The sequence below is a fragment of the Bison bison genome, unplaced genomic scaffold (assembly GCF_000754665.1).
Source record: "Bison bison bison isolate TAMUID 2011002044 unplaced genomic scaffold, Bison_UMD1.0 scf7180017864349, whole genome shotgun sequence".
Lineage (NCBI taxonomy): Eukaryota > Metazoa > Chordata > Mammalia > Artiodactyla > Bovidae > Bison > Bison bison.
The window spans coordinates 6070119-6084781 of record NW_011494921.1 but is presented as its reverse complement, the minus strand read 5'-3'; the positions used below and the strand labels follow the sequence as shown (position 1 = coordinate 6084781).

Below are 14663 nucleotides of genomic sequence, written 5' to 3'. Positions count from 1 at the left end.
CCGCCGTCCCTGGGATTCCCCAGGCAAGAACACTGGAGTGGCTTGCCATTTCCTTCTCCAATGCACGAAAGTGAAAAATGCAAGTGAAGTCGCTCAGTCGTGCCCAACTCTTAGCGACCCCATGGACTGCAGCCCACCAGGCTCCTCTGTCCATGGGATTTTCCAGACAAGAGTACTGGAGTGGGATGCCATTGCCTTCCCCAATGCATAAAAGTGAAAAATGAAAGTGAAGTTGCTCAGTCGTGCCCAACTCTTAGTGACCCCATGGACTGCAGCCTACCAGGCTCCTCTGTCCATGGGATTTTCCAGGCAAGAGTACTGGAGTGGGGTGCCATCGCCTTCTCTGAAGGCAATTGCACCAGTTATTCATTTGGTTCTTCTTGACACCAATCTTCTTTTACCTCCCAATCTACCTTCCCATTCTGGGGCTTCCCTGGTGGCTCAGTCAGTAAAGAATCCACTTGAAATACAGAAGACTGCCTGTAATGCAAGAGAGACCTGGGTTTGATCCCTGGGTCAGGAAATTCCCGTGGAGAAGGAAATAGCAACCCACTCTAGTATTCTTGCCTGGGAAATCTCATGGATAGAGGAGCCTGGCAGGCTGCAGTCCGTGGGGTCACAGTGATTCAGACACAACTTAGCGACTAAACCACCACCATCACCTCCCATGCTTCTGCTATCATGATCTCTCTGACCATGAATCTCATGACACCGGCTTATACAAAAACTGTTCAACAGCTTTCTGTTAGCCTAACATGAAAATTCTTCAGGTTGCTATATGAAGACCTCTGGTGTTTGGTACGCCTTAAACCCTCCCTGTTCTCATCCCCTTGCCTTTCCTGCAGTAGTATAGGATAACAAAGGAAGAAATTTGTCTCCACAGAGACAAAATAAAAATATCTAGAAGTATTCTGAAGTCCCTGTTGCTAATTTCTTAGTTGCCATACTACTCTGTGGGCCCATTGTATTGATTTAATTAATGTATAGAACAATGGGGTGAAAGAGACAAGAAAAACTGGATGGGTTAAAATTAGAAAGACAGAAATCTGACCTCCAAATCAGGATGGCTCCAGAAGTTTGCCTTTGAAATCCCTCTGTACCCCATGTATAGCTATGATGGATAAAATATTCAAATAGAAAACCAACAAGGCATAATTAGGCTCAAGAAAGATAGTATCTTTGTGGACAAGTAACGGAACAGAAATGCAGTAATCTCGACTGAAATGATTAGCTGCTTTTCAGAAGCAGGCTTTGGCTCCTATGAGCAAAGAGAACTTAAAATACCTAAGGCCAGGCTTTCTCAGTTCCTGCAAGACTATTGAAAGAATATGAATACATTGTTACTCAGTCAAAGTGGAGGTTGTATTATTAAAGGAGAGGAGGAAACTGGATGCCACTCTGTGACTCTCTGTTAAACATAATAGAAAATAATGAAGTGAGGTGGGTTCAATCTGGGAACCTAGAAACAAAGAGAAAGAGAGAATAGAGAGAAAACCTAAGGAAAGTGGGAGGAAGAGAGATAGTAAAAGTAACAGCAGAAATGAGTGAAATAGAAAGCAATGAAACAGATCAAAACCAGGGTACTTTTGGAAATCTGGTAGGAAGTGTATTTCTAGAAAAACTGATCAAGAGGGCAGGGAAAATAATATTGAGAAGGCACAAGCCTCCCAGGTGGCACTAGTGGTAAAAAAAAAAAAAAAAAAATCCACCTGCCAATGTAGGAGATGCAAGAAACGTGGGTTCAGGCCCTGGGTCAGGAAAGTCTCCTTCCCCTGCAGTAGAAAGTGGCAACCCACTTCAGTATTCTTGCCTGGAAAATTCTATGCACAGAGAAGCCTGGCGGGTTACAGTCCAGGGGTTGCAAAGAGTCAGACACGACTGAGTAACTGGGCACAAGTAAACAATACTTATAAGAATTCATAGCAACTGATACAAGTGAGATTTTATAAATCATAGAGAACAGTCTAAATAACTTCAGACCAACACTTTTAAAAACTTGGATGAAATGCATAATTCTAAAACTGTAAGCTATCTGAAATGATTTAAGAATTTAGTGGAAAATCAAGCCAAATAATTATTACAGAAAATTAATTCATAACAACAACAACAACAGTATTCTTTCCTCCACCCTACGCCTTGCCCACCCCTGCGTCCGCTACCTCCTGATCCAGAAGAGGGTCATCCTGACACAGGCGCTGTCAGTGGTGGTCACTCAGTCGTGTCCGGCTCTTTGCAACCCCCCTGGGTTGTCGCCCACCAGGCTTCTCTGTCCATGAGATTTTCCAGGCAAGAATACTGGAGTGAGTAGCCATTCCTTTCTCCAGGGGTTCTTTCTGACCCATGGATTGAACCCCCGATCTCCTGTATTGCAGGCAAATTCTTTACCATCTGAGCTACCAGGGAAGCCCACAGGCCGTGATAATTGTAAATAATTTCATCTAACTTCAATGATTCTTTAACTGTTTTCAGAGGACTGGGGAGTAAAAGTTAACCCAGTTTTAGAGACATGTATTATATTCCTACCAAGAGCCAACAGGAATAGTACATAGAAAGAAAATAATAGTTCAATCTTACCCATGGGCGTACACTCAAAAACCTCTATGAGCAAATTTAGTTCAGAGTTTGTCTATTGGCCTGTTTACCTACCTACCTACCTACCTACTGGTTTTCATTCATCCATATACCCAGAGTTTATGGATAGAACACAAGCATGGTTCAAGGCAAGAAAATATACATTTCAGGTAATATTGATATGATTATATAATAGATAAAAAATATTTGATAAGGTCAGAATCATGGTGACCTCTAGGGTAAGAGAGAGGTGTAGTAAAGTCAAGATATAACCCATAGTAGACTAGCTGTATCCACATTAGTTAATTTTTGGGAAAACAGTGGAAACAGTGTCAGACTTTTTGGGCTCATTTTTTTGGGCTCCAAAATCACTGCAGATGGTGACTGCAGCCATGAAATTAAAAGACGCTTACTCCTTAGAAGGAAAGTTATGACCAATCTAGATAGCATATTCAAAAGCAGAGACATTACTTTGCCAACAAAGGTCCGTCTAGTCAAGGCTATAGTTTTTTCTGTGGTCATGTATGGATGTGAGAGTTGGACTTTGAAGAAGGCTGAGCACCGAAGAATTGATGCTTTTGAAGTGTGGTGTTGGAGAAGACTCTTGAGAGTCCCTTGGACTGCAAGGAGATCCAACCAGTCCATTCTGAAGGAGATCAGCCCTGGGATTTCTTTGGAAGGAATGATGCTAAAGCTGAAACTCCAGTACTTTGGCCACCTCATGCAAAGAGTTGACTCATTGGAAAAGGCTCTGATACTAGGAGGGATTGGGGGCAGGAGGAGAAGGGGACGACAGAGGATGAGATGGCTGGATGGCATCACTGACTCGATGGACGTGAGTCTGAGTGAACTCCGGGAATTGGTGATGGACAGGAAGGCCTGGCATGCTGTGATTCATGGGGTTGCAAAGAGTCGGACACGACTGAGTGACTGAAACTGAACTGAATTATTTTTTAAAATCTGAAACACTTATGGAAAATATTAGGATTTTATAAAGTTGGTTGTGTACATATATTTACATCCATATTGCACCATGTATTAATGTTTCATTCGTTTCTATTGCTGAATAATATTTTATTGGATGAATGTAGCACATTTGTTTAGCTATTTAACCACTGATGGACTTTTGTTGTTCCTGCTTTTTGGTTCTTGTGGGTAATGCTGTTGTAGACAATCATTGTGCACGCTCAGTTGCTCAGTTGTGTCCGACTCTTTGCAACCCCATAGACTGCACCCCACAGGCTTCTCTGTTCATGGAATTTTCCAGGCAAGAATACTGGAGTGGGTTGCCATTTCCTACTTCAGGGGATCGTCCCAGCCTAGGGATCGAACCCATGTCTTCTGCATCTCCTGAATCGGCAGGCAGATTCTTTACCACTGGGCCACCAGGGAAGCCTGGACGCTCATGTACACGTCTTTATATGTACATTTGTTTTTACCCACCTTGGGTAGATACCTAGGAGTGGGATTGCTGGGCCATCTGTTATAACTCTAACTACCAAACTATTTTCTAAAGTAGTTGTATCATTTTACATTCCCACCAGGAATTCATGAGAGTTTGAATTTCTGTACAGGCTCAACAATACATGCTATGGGCTGTCCTTGTAATTGTAGCCATTCTGATGGATGTAAAATGGCATCTCACTGAGGTTTTCATTTTCCTAATGACCAGTGATTTTGAGTAGCTTTAATGTGCATATTGGCCATTCATATATCTTTGGGGAAATGCCTATTTAAATTAGTTGCTGATTTTAAAAGTTGGGTTTTCTTAATATAGAGTTGTCTTAAGAGGTTCTTAGGTATTCTGGATACAATCTCTTATTAAATATACAATTTGACAATTTTCTCTCAGTCTGTGCGTTCTTTTTAGTTTCCTGATTATGTTATTGGAAGCTCAAAAGTGTTTAATATTGAAGTTCAATTTGAAAACATTTAAAAATTTTCTCATGTTTTGCTATAATATCTAAGAAATCATTGCCTACCCCCAAATCATGAAAATATTAATCTATATTTTTTCTGCAAGTTATTTAGTTTTAGTTCTATATTTAGGGCTGTAATCGATTTTGAGTTCATTTTCTTGTATCATGAGAGGTAGAAATCCAAATTCATTCTTTTGCACACGGATAACCAGTCATTTCAGTGCCATTTATTGAAAAGACGGTTCATTCGTGAACGAGCAGTCTTGAATGTTTTTATCATATGTATTGATAGTCTTTTAATTTCTGTTCTTATGTTTTGGTTTTCAGGTTGCTTATCAAGTGTCCCACAAATGAAAAAAATTTCCACATCTTATGAGGAAAGACGGAAGCAAGCTACGGCTATCGTTTTACTGGGAGTGATAGGAGCTGAATTTGGTGCTGAAATTGAACCTCCGAAACTGTTGACCAGACCTCGAAGCTCTAGTCAGATTCCTGAAGGGTTTGGTTTGACTAGTGGTGGATCCAACTACTCACTGGCCAGACACACTTGTAAGTTTAAAAATTCCTAAAGTTGATCTATTGCTTCTCAATATATATTATGTATTGAAAATATCTTAAGAGTAGCAAACATATCCTGAGTTTTAGCACGGATAGAATGCTTAAATTGGAAAGCAGTATAATCTATTTGGCGCATTCCCCTGTAGTTATAGTTCTGGGACTTTTTAGAAGTTAAAACATGGGCTTTTAAATGCTTTTCTTAAAACGACACATTTCTGAGCTTTGTGTTTCTACATTTTGGTCAAGACTTTAACCAAAACTTCTAACTTCTAAAATAATTTCTGAAAAACTGTGCATCTTGTCATGAACAAGGTTTGAAAAGTCAGGGGTAGGTGTGGAAGACCAGCTTTATCTTCTATATACATACGTATGTATATGAATATATATAAATATGTATGTATGTATTTTATATATGAATATGTATGTATATATGTAAAAAATATATTTTAAAGATCATAAATGAGGAACTATGAATTACTTCTATAATTTAAAAAATATTCCAGTAACAGTTTTCAAAAGACTAAAAACGTCAGCACTTAAAGGGTTTGTCTCATATTGCTGCTTTTGGTTCTGTGTTTGGTATGTTAGTAATAGGTCAGGATATTTTATAATGAGGTCTTTGGTACCCTATTGTCAGAACGCCCTTAGGTGAAGGTCAGAATGTTCCTACCGCAATGCAGAATCATTTCTAACAAATGTACCGCCTTAACCACCAAATAATAATTTACCAAATACATCAAGATATTCTTTGTAGCATAAATTGCGATGTGTTCTTTTGGAGTTTTGACATTTAAGCAAGGGGAAAAAATATATGCTACTTTGTTAGCTAAGAAGTTCATTGGATCATTGTCACATACTTTTTCTGAGAAACCAAGGAGTCATGTTGGTAGCTTTATTACTAAAGCCCTGTTCTAGACTGGGTTGCCTGCCCGCTCCCTCCCATCCGGGCTGAGATCGTCCCTCCAGGAATTGGCAGCTTCTGTCCCAACACAATCTACTGGTTCCAGAGCCCATGCTTTCAGCCATGGTGTAAACTGCTACTGCTCATGGTTTTTGGTTGAAAAGGGCTTAGTGACTAACAAGTGCTGTTAGTTTGTAATTTAAAAAGCACTTTCTTTTCTATCTCTTTATTTGATCTTCAAAATAGAAATGAAGATTTCTTCAAACTGGCTCAGCCCAAATGTAGTAAAACCTGAATTTGAACCCAAGTTTCTTGTGACCTGAAAGCTCCTGGTCTTCCTATTTTCCGCCTGGCCACATCTGCTTCCCCTCTCCTGCAGGGGCCTCTTCATCATTTCCTGAGTTCTTCAAGTTTCCTGTTTTCCATTCATAAACCCCTGCTCAAATCTCACCTATACTCCCAAGGGCTCTTTAATAGGCCCAACCTTTCTGTGTCACTCTAGACAGAGTAGGACTTATATATAGAGCACCTTGTTTAGAATTTTGAATATCAGAATATTAGAGGTTAATGAAACCTTGACATGATTTAGTCTGGTGGCTTTCAAACTTTTTTGCTCACCATCTCTTTAGTGGGTATCAAGAAACGTCTAATCTCTTGCACAGTTTTGTATTGACAGCTAAAATTTTTTAATAATAAGTTTGAACAATTTCAAAAGATAAAATTTTGAAGATATTGTGATATTGAGATTTAAAAATGAAACTCGTTCTTTTAAATTAATTCAATAGAATATTTGGCATAACTATTTGATACCTGCCATCATCATCCATTAAAAAAAAATTTCATGGCGAACTTTCGACGTCAAAAATTTTACATCCTTGATTATTTTCTTTGAGAGAAAATTTCCACCCTCAATGTTTCAGGGAAGGTGTTAATTTGCATATTTAGCATCCAAAAATCAATTCCTTTAAACTAACTATGTCTTAAGACTATGTGTGCTTAAAAAACTATATTTTCCTTGAAAAGACTTTAGACACTCCCTTTTGAAAGGGGTTACCTGTTTTGAAGACTGCTGATTTAGTCCAACATGTGTTTTATAATACCTCCACAGCGTTCATTTGTATATTTTCCTGCAAGGAAAGTGAACATAAATGTTATTTCCCTGGAATTTTCATGCTGCTTTGTATCTTGGTTGTTGCTGTTGTTCAGTCGCTTAGTCATGTCTCATTCTTTGCAACCCCATGGACTGCAGCACGCCAGGCTTCCCTGCCCTTCACTATTTCCCAGAGCTTGCTCAAACTCATGTCCCTTGAGTTGGTGAAGCCAGGTATCTTAGTATCTGTGTATAAGTGTAGGAGCATTATAAATCAATGAGTCACTGGCTGATTTCACCCAAGCCAATAGTTGGTTGGTAGGCAGATGAGTTTGGCTTCCCAGGTGGCTCAGTGTTAAAGAATCCACCTGCCAACGCAGGAGACGTGCGTTCGATCCCTGGGTTGGAGAAGATCCCCTGGAGAAGGAAATGATAACCCTCTCCAGTATTCTTGCCTGGAAATCCCACGGACAGAGAAGCGTGGTGGGCTACAGTCCATGGGGTCGCAGAAGAGTGGGACAGTACTTAGCGACTGGGCACACACAGGGAGATTGGTTTACACCACATTATCTTACCTATCTAGACTAGTATTGTTGCCATCTGCTTACTAACCACAGTTTATCTTTATTCAAAATTCTGATATTCATGAATTTGCTTCTGTGTGTCTTCTCTCTTGACTTACAGTTTCATCTATAAATTATTACTAATGTAACTAGAAAAAGACAGAATAGGTTAGGTGAAGTAGATAATTTTTAAAAAGCACAGTAGAAATATAGCACAGTAGAAATGGAGATTTTTCAAAGAAGCCCTGGGAATTGATAAAGGAATGGAAGGCTCTTAGTACTGCTCTTTGGTTTGTTAAAATTCAGGGAGCTGAACTTTAACTCTCTGCAAAGGGGTCCCAAAGCCTGACCCTGGCGTGAGGGAAACCGGGCTGAGCTCTGCTTCAGAGGCACTTTTGCCGCCTCCACTTTTCCAAGCAAGGGAAACAAAATTTACCCAAACGTTTAAAACAGTGAAGGCTTTAAAAACCAAACTTGTTCTTTGAGCACCTTGGATGAAGAATGCAGATGTGGAAAGGACAGAAGGTAGTGATTCTTAGCAAATAATATTTATAATTACTTCATTGTAACAGAGGACAGAGAGATTCTCAGAGTTCTCTAGAAAGCAGAAATCATATATAAAAGTGAATGATATAGTACTTACTGGAACAAGTTCAAAATCTATAAAATGTCTGTGGTATTTCTTACGTATTATGGTTGCCCTATTCTATTTTAATAATTTAAAAGTACTTTAAAGATAATCATGAGTTTCTTTTAACTTCTATCCCATTCCCCTATTTTTTCCCAAAAGTCTTAGATTCCTTGGTGGTAGATTTGCCTAACACAGGGATTTCTAAGAATAGGGATGTCTTGATTAAACTTTAGGTGTATCAGTTTAAATCTTGCTCTCTTGATTGGAAACAGTCAGGTGTCTAAATGTTCCTGGGTCTTCCTTGGGCTCTTTTCAATCAGTTCTGTGTAATATCAACGTGCTAGAAGTTGCTATGTGTATCGCTATGGTATTTGTTTATGTGGCATTTAAAATGTGTTGCTACCATTAAATATTTAGTCTTTATGGCATCCTATTGAATGAGTTAGTAATTATTGTCCTCATTCTGAGATAAGGGCATTAAGATACAATATTTGGTGAACTTTAATTGCTGGAGCTCTAACCTTCCTTGTAAAGACATTCTGTGAAAACCCAGAACGTAGTCAAGTTCCGATCATCCACATTGGTGGGGAGGGCGGGGAGAGACACTGATGCCTAATTCAAAAGTTAGACATAGTTTCATAATACATTTTGGTTTTTTGTTTTTATATTTAAAAAATTTTCCATCTCCGTCTTAGATTGACTGGTTATTTTTAAAAAATATTTGTTTTGTACTTGGCTGCACTGGGTCTTAGTTGTAGCACATGAGGTCTTTAATCTTCGTTCTGGCACGCAGGATCGTCAGTTGCGGCGTGTGGGCTCCAGTTCCCCGACCAGGGATCGAACCGGGGCCCCTTGCGTTGGGCATGTGGAGTCTTAGCCGTTGGACCAGCAGGGGAGTTCCTGTGATACATTTTATACTTATGCTGGCATTTATATGAATTTTTTTGTGGGTGTTACTCCTTACATAAAGTATCAGAATCACATATTGAAGACAAAGCTGGAAGAGTGGAGACTGAGTCCTAGACCAGGCTACTCTGTGACCTTGTGCCTCGGGAGCAAAGTGACCCTCCAGGGTGCAGTTTCCGCTTGTATAAAATAAAAGGCAGAAGCTGTCTATCTTTGAAGCCCCTTTTGATCCAGTTGGTCTCTGCTTCTGAAGTGAAATGGAAAGCATCCCAGGAAATTCCCCTCTTCCTTCACCCTCCTGTTTTCTGCTCTAAGTAGGAATGATTGCTTTCTTGTGTCTCATCAGCTCAACTTCAATAAGGATCTTCCTTCATTTTTATTCTGCTCCACATATGAGACGTGGTTAGAATATTTTATGGAATCATTTATGTTACCTTATAGGGCTTTTGGTTCCTCCTTTCACTCAGTCTCCTGCTCATTTTTTTTTTTTTCTGAGTAAAGAAGGTGAGGGAGATTTATTGATATTCATATTTCTTACACAAATTAGAATATATACAAATAAGTCATATTTAAAGTCACCTAATTTGGTTAAAATGATATGTTATTTCTCCATTTATAAATCAAAGCACAAATGTTTTTATAAAAGAGTTCTTTAAAACAGCTCTGTTTATAATGTCAGATATTTTGTTCAAAGCATTTTTTTTTGCCACTTTATTTTTATATTTGTAAGGATATTTGCTATGGAATTTTGTGGTTTTCTGTCAACAAGAATCAGCCACAGGTGCACCCACGCCCCCTCCCTCCCGAACCTCCCTTTCACTCCCTCCCCACCCCACCCTTCTGGATCGTTCATTGTGGAATGATGCTGGCAGATGTGCTGTGGAATGATCTGCTGTCTAGCAGATCTCATTTTGGTCTCTCATTAGCTTTCTGACTTTGGGCAGGTGCCATAAGACGTTTCCCGAGGCAGCCAACTCTGAGACACACTTGTGTGCGGAACTCTCCTGGGGACTCAGTACCTTTAAGGAGAGACAGAAACTGGGCAGAGGGAGAAGGCGAATTGCATTTCAATTGCCTAGAAAGCTTCAGTTGATCTTGGGAACTCTGGAGCTGGGATAGACTTTAGACTTGTCCTAAAGTAGGTCTAAGGGCTCAGCCTTTACATCTCCAGGTCATTCAGTCATTGAATCAGGAGTGCCCTGAAGAAGGGGTGTGACTTTGGGTGGGCCACTCTCTTCATCCTGGGGCAAATCCCACAGAGGGAATCAGCCCATACTTTTGAGCCATGAGCACCCCCAAGAGCCTGGGGAGTGCATCCGTCGCCGAGGGGAGGAGGGGCCGCCTCTCCTGGCTTGCACTCAGCACGTCACTCACTCCTGTGTCCCAGCTCCCCCTTCCGTCCACAGAAACCACCATTTATTTAAGAGTGTTTATTCCAAGTCCACATGTATCTCTTGTTACCCTGCAAGACAGATATTTTATCCAATATGAGGTACATTAATAAGAGTCGATTCCTGAGCATTTACTCTGTGCCAGGGTATTTTGCTATGTTCTTCATATGTATTATCTTATTTAATTTTCTAAACATGTCAGTTACATGCTGTTACCATTTATTAGATGAGGACCCTGAAGCTCAGCTCAGTACTCGCTCAAGATTGCTGAAGTTGAATTTAACTTTCTTCTTACAAACAATGAAGGCATAGGTCAAATGTTTTAACCTCGTACTGCTAAAAAAGCATCAAGCCTGAACTTGAACACCTGTCTTCCAAATCTGAATCTGTATGTTCACCATTTCACGCAGTTGTCTTGTCTCATAAACAAGTGAGATTCAGAAATGGGGCCGTACAGAAAAGGGGCACGCACATCAGTGAGCCACAGCTCACCTGGAAACAGGTGCCCTGTTGAATCGTTTGTTTAGGGATGTGCTGGTGCTGTAGAGAGATAAGCATGTACAAAATCCACATCTCCATACTTATGAACAGTTCACATCTAAGGTGTGAAAAACTTAGAGAAAGAGAATGAATGTTTCCCCATAGTGGGTCTTTAGGAAATCTGCAAACCCAGGGCTCTTCTACTGGCCAAGGTGAATGGCATCATGATGTTGCCTGGGAGATGCTGTTTATGGGCACTTGCATTTCTGTTCTGGAAAAAAGATCCAGATTCCATTCGATTCTCAAGAGAAAGTCATTAAAATAAACAGTTAAGAACCCCATGAGTTTGTTGGAATAAATGGGTCCTATGTTACTATGATTTTTAAATCATAGTAGACAAGAATAGACTTGTGTCCCTCTTGATTAGTTCAGCTGTAATACCACAAATTGGAAGCCTCAATTTGATGCTGACTTAGCAGCAGCAGCAGCAGCAATGTCTTAATCCTATGAAACCTATGTTAGAGTTTTATATTAATAATCTTCTGGTGCTATGCTTGATTTTAGTTGGTTGTGGTCTACTGTTGTGAAAATGATTCGCTGATTACTTTGCGTGCTCTCTAACCATGCATGTTTTATATAATGACTACATTCATCTTTGTTGGAGTTGTTACAATGAATTTTATTTCTGATCTTATGGTGAAAAAGTTAAGCCAAATTTCAGATGTTTTATCAGCAAAATTGGGACAAAGTCGCTGAATTGCAGTTAATAACAAAACTAACAGTAGTGGCAAATTGTGAAAAACAAGCAGCAACAATGATGAGGAAAGCATTGTGTCATTTGCAAGGATAAGCAATGACCAAAAAAATGGGCCTTTTCCCTGGTCACATGTAAGTCCTCAGATCATGTTGCTGAGCTGCTGTTGTGGCTGTAGAGATTGCATTTCTGTTTGCTTTTCCTCGTGTGTAACTCGCCTTCCTGGCATCTGAAAGTGAACCTGCCTCCCTGTCTGGCTTCTTACCCTGCTGTCCACCTTATTCACTCTTCTTATTGTCCTCCGTCAGCAGTTCCTATTCTTTACTGCTCCTTCTCGTTGGTAATTTTCCCTTGAAAAATTATCCTGGTTCCAGATGCTACTTGGCTTGCATTGCCATCGTTATCTTTGGTGTTCAGAACTCTAATTCTCACTCTAGCTGTGTACTAAAATCATATCTGGAGTGTTTTGAAAATGCATGTGTCTGAGCCCTACCCTGGAGTTCCTACTTAAAATGTCAGGGGTGAGATTTGGACGTCTATGTTATTTTTTTTAAGCTTCATATGTAATTTTCATCTGTAGCCAGAGTAGACAAACCCAGCAGAAGACAGGGTCCTTTATAGTTATTTGATATTAAGTGTTCTATGGTGGTTTGGGGCACTAAACTGCTTTAATGCACAAACTGTAATTTTCTTTTTATTTTAAAATGCAAGAGGTAGTGGGAACTAATCAGAGTGAATAAATAACATTTCTATTACTCTCAGACCTAATTCTTTAGGTAGTTCAGCCTTTTTATTGGAGTTTCAGTGTTCTGGATTGCTTGGGTTTAAATTCTGACTCACTGCTCAGTAGCTTTGTGGCCTTAAATGCTTTAGTCTCTGTTTGTTTAACTGAAAAATAGGAACAATAATGTCATGTACCTATTGAGGAGTATTATGAGGATAAATAAATTAGGGTATCTAAAGCCCTTTGAAAAGTGCCTGACGTATAAGTAAGTGTTAGTTGAACGTTAGTTATTATGATTGTTACCAGAAATGTGTCTAGAAGAATAAAGAAAAGAAATACATCTGCTATGTATTAGAACATTTATATGTAAATGACATATATATGTATATAGACTACTTGAAAAAATCTTCCTAAAATCTTATAAGGTAGGTATTACTGTCAACATTTTATATATGAGTGAGCAGATACTCTTAAAAATTAGATTTCTTCCTTAAGGTTATCTGTCTTATAAAGGATTTGAATCCAAATGCAATTTTTCTTCCAAAGCCCATGATATTATTTGCTACAATACATACTGATTCGTACTGTTTGTGGTAAACTACGTTGGTTCCCAGAGGATTTATATAAAAATGCACTTTTCTTTGGCTGTATTACAGCCGTATTCGGCCGTAAGTGTTGAAATAAAACACTTACGTATTTTTATAATTATTTATTTGTATTCATGTATATTTGTATATTATTAACTTGGATGAATTTCTACCTACTTATTACCTTGTTTCACGTTTTAACCACATCAACATACTAAGCTCAGATCAAATGGAAAATTTCACTACTCTTCTGTTTTTACTTATCAATAATTTATGTTGTATAACAGCTTTATCGTTTTAACTGTGATCTGACACTTGCATTAAAACCCTTGTTTGGTGATGTAATCCCATCCTTGTTCTCCAAAAATACCTTTAGTTTGCAATTCTTTTTGTTACTTTACTGCACTGTGCATTTTCGGTTCCTCTTCCATAAAACAAGTGAGTTAGACGAGATTATTTCTCAGGCCACTTCCATCTAAAATTACACAGTTCTATGAAATTATTTATGTGATGTATTATTGTCCTAACTATATGGTTTCTGTTTATTATTATCACTTGAACTTGCCTGTCTTACTTTCATTGTTCTTTATCAATTGTTAATCTGCTTTTAAAGGTTCTAGTATTCCAGTGCCATGCCATGTTTGAAGCTGAGCATCTTTAAAGTATTTTTCTGTGATCCCTCCTATGGGTACCCCTTACCAGCTTACCAGGCTACAATTATTTCCACAAAACTCATCCCCCACACATGTCCCGCTTTGTGGACCTCTGTTGTATTGATGTGATTGTACTGTAGGCCACAGATCAGCAAACCAAGGCTGTGAATCACCCCTGGCCCCCTGCCCGTTTTTTTTTTTTCCCCAAATAAAACGTTGCTGGAACAGAGCCACGTCTACTTGTTTACGTACCCGTTGGCTGTTTCACGCTGTAGCAGTAGCTGCTGTAGAGATTGTATGGCCTACCAAGCCCCGATTTTTTATTATCTGGCTACTTACAGAAAAAAAAATCTGTCAACCTTCCTGTACATTATTTGAATCCTTTGTTAGTGGCCCTTTCTTACCATTTAATGTACGAAAGGGTTTTAAAGTGACTTTGTTAAAAATATTTCAGTAGCTAAATATAGCATCTACGGTACTCTGAGGTCTGTATCCTTTAAGAATGTAGTACAAAGACATTATACCAATTTTGGGGGTCATCTAGAATGTAATACAGCATTGGTATAAATCTCTGCCAACCATCTAATGTACATACTAGTTACCTTGACTGAGTCGCAAATTTAGTGGCAGGTTTGAGCTTTGTATTGCTAGTGGCAACCCCACCCCCCACCTTTTATTTTGAATAGGACTTTCTTATATCTGATACTAAATAACCTTGGTCTGAAGTTTTCTGACAGCTCTGAAGAAGCATTCCTTCATATTTGTCTGTCCTGATTATGTACTCCAGGGTCACTGTAATTAATATATTTAATTCTGTAAGCTCCAGCAGTTTCATAGCCGAAGGGGACAGAGGCGAGCGTCTAGTCTAACCTTTTCAAAAGCTGTGGAACTTTTGACGGTACCCTTCAGTTCAGGTCATTTCAGTCACTCAGTTG

At 39.2% G+C, this 14663-nt stretch overlaps 1 protein-coding gene across 1 annotated transcript in view; it reads left to right on the top strand.

The window, feature by feature from the left end:
- Positions 1–14663, top strand: part of WDR7 (WD repeat domain 7) — a 353677-nt gene that overhangs the window by 187819 nt on the left and 151195 nt on the right. Inside the window, exon 21 of the mRNA XM_010854831.1 lies at positions 4818–5039. Within this exon, the coding sequence (XP_010853133.1) occupies positions 4818–5039 (222 nt within the window). The remainder of the gene's footprint in view (positions 1–4817; positions 5040–14663) is intronic.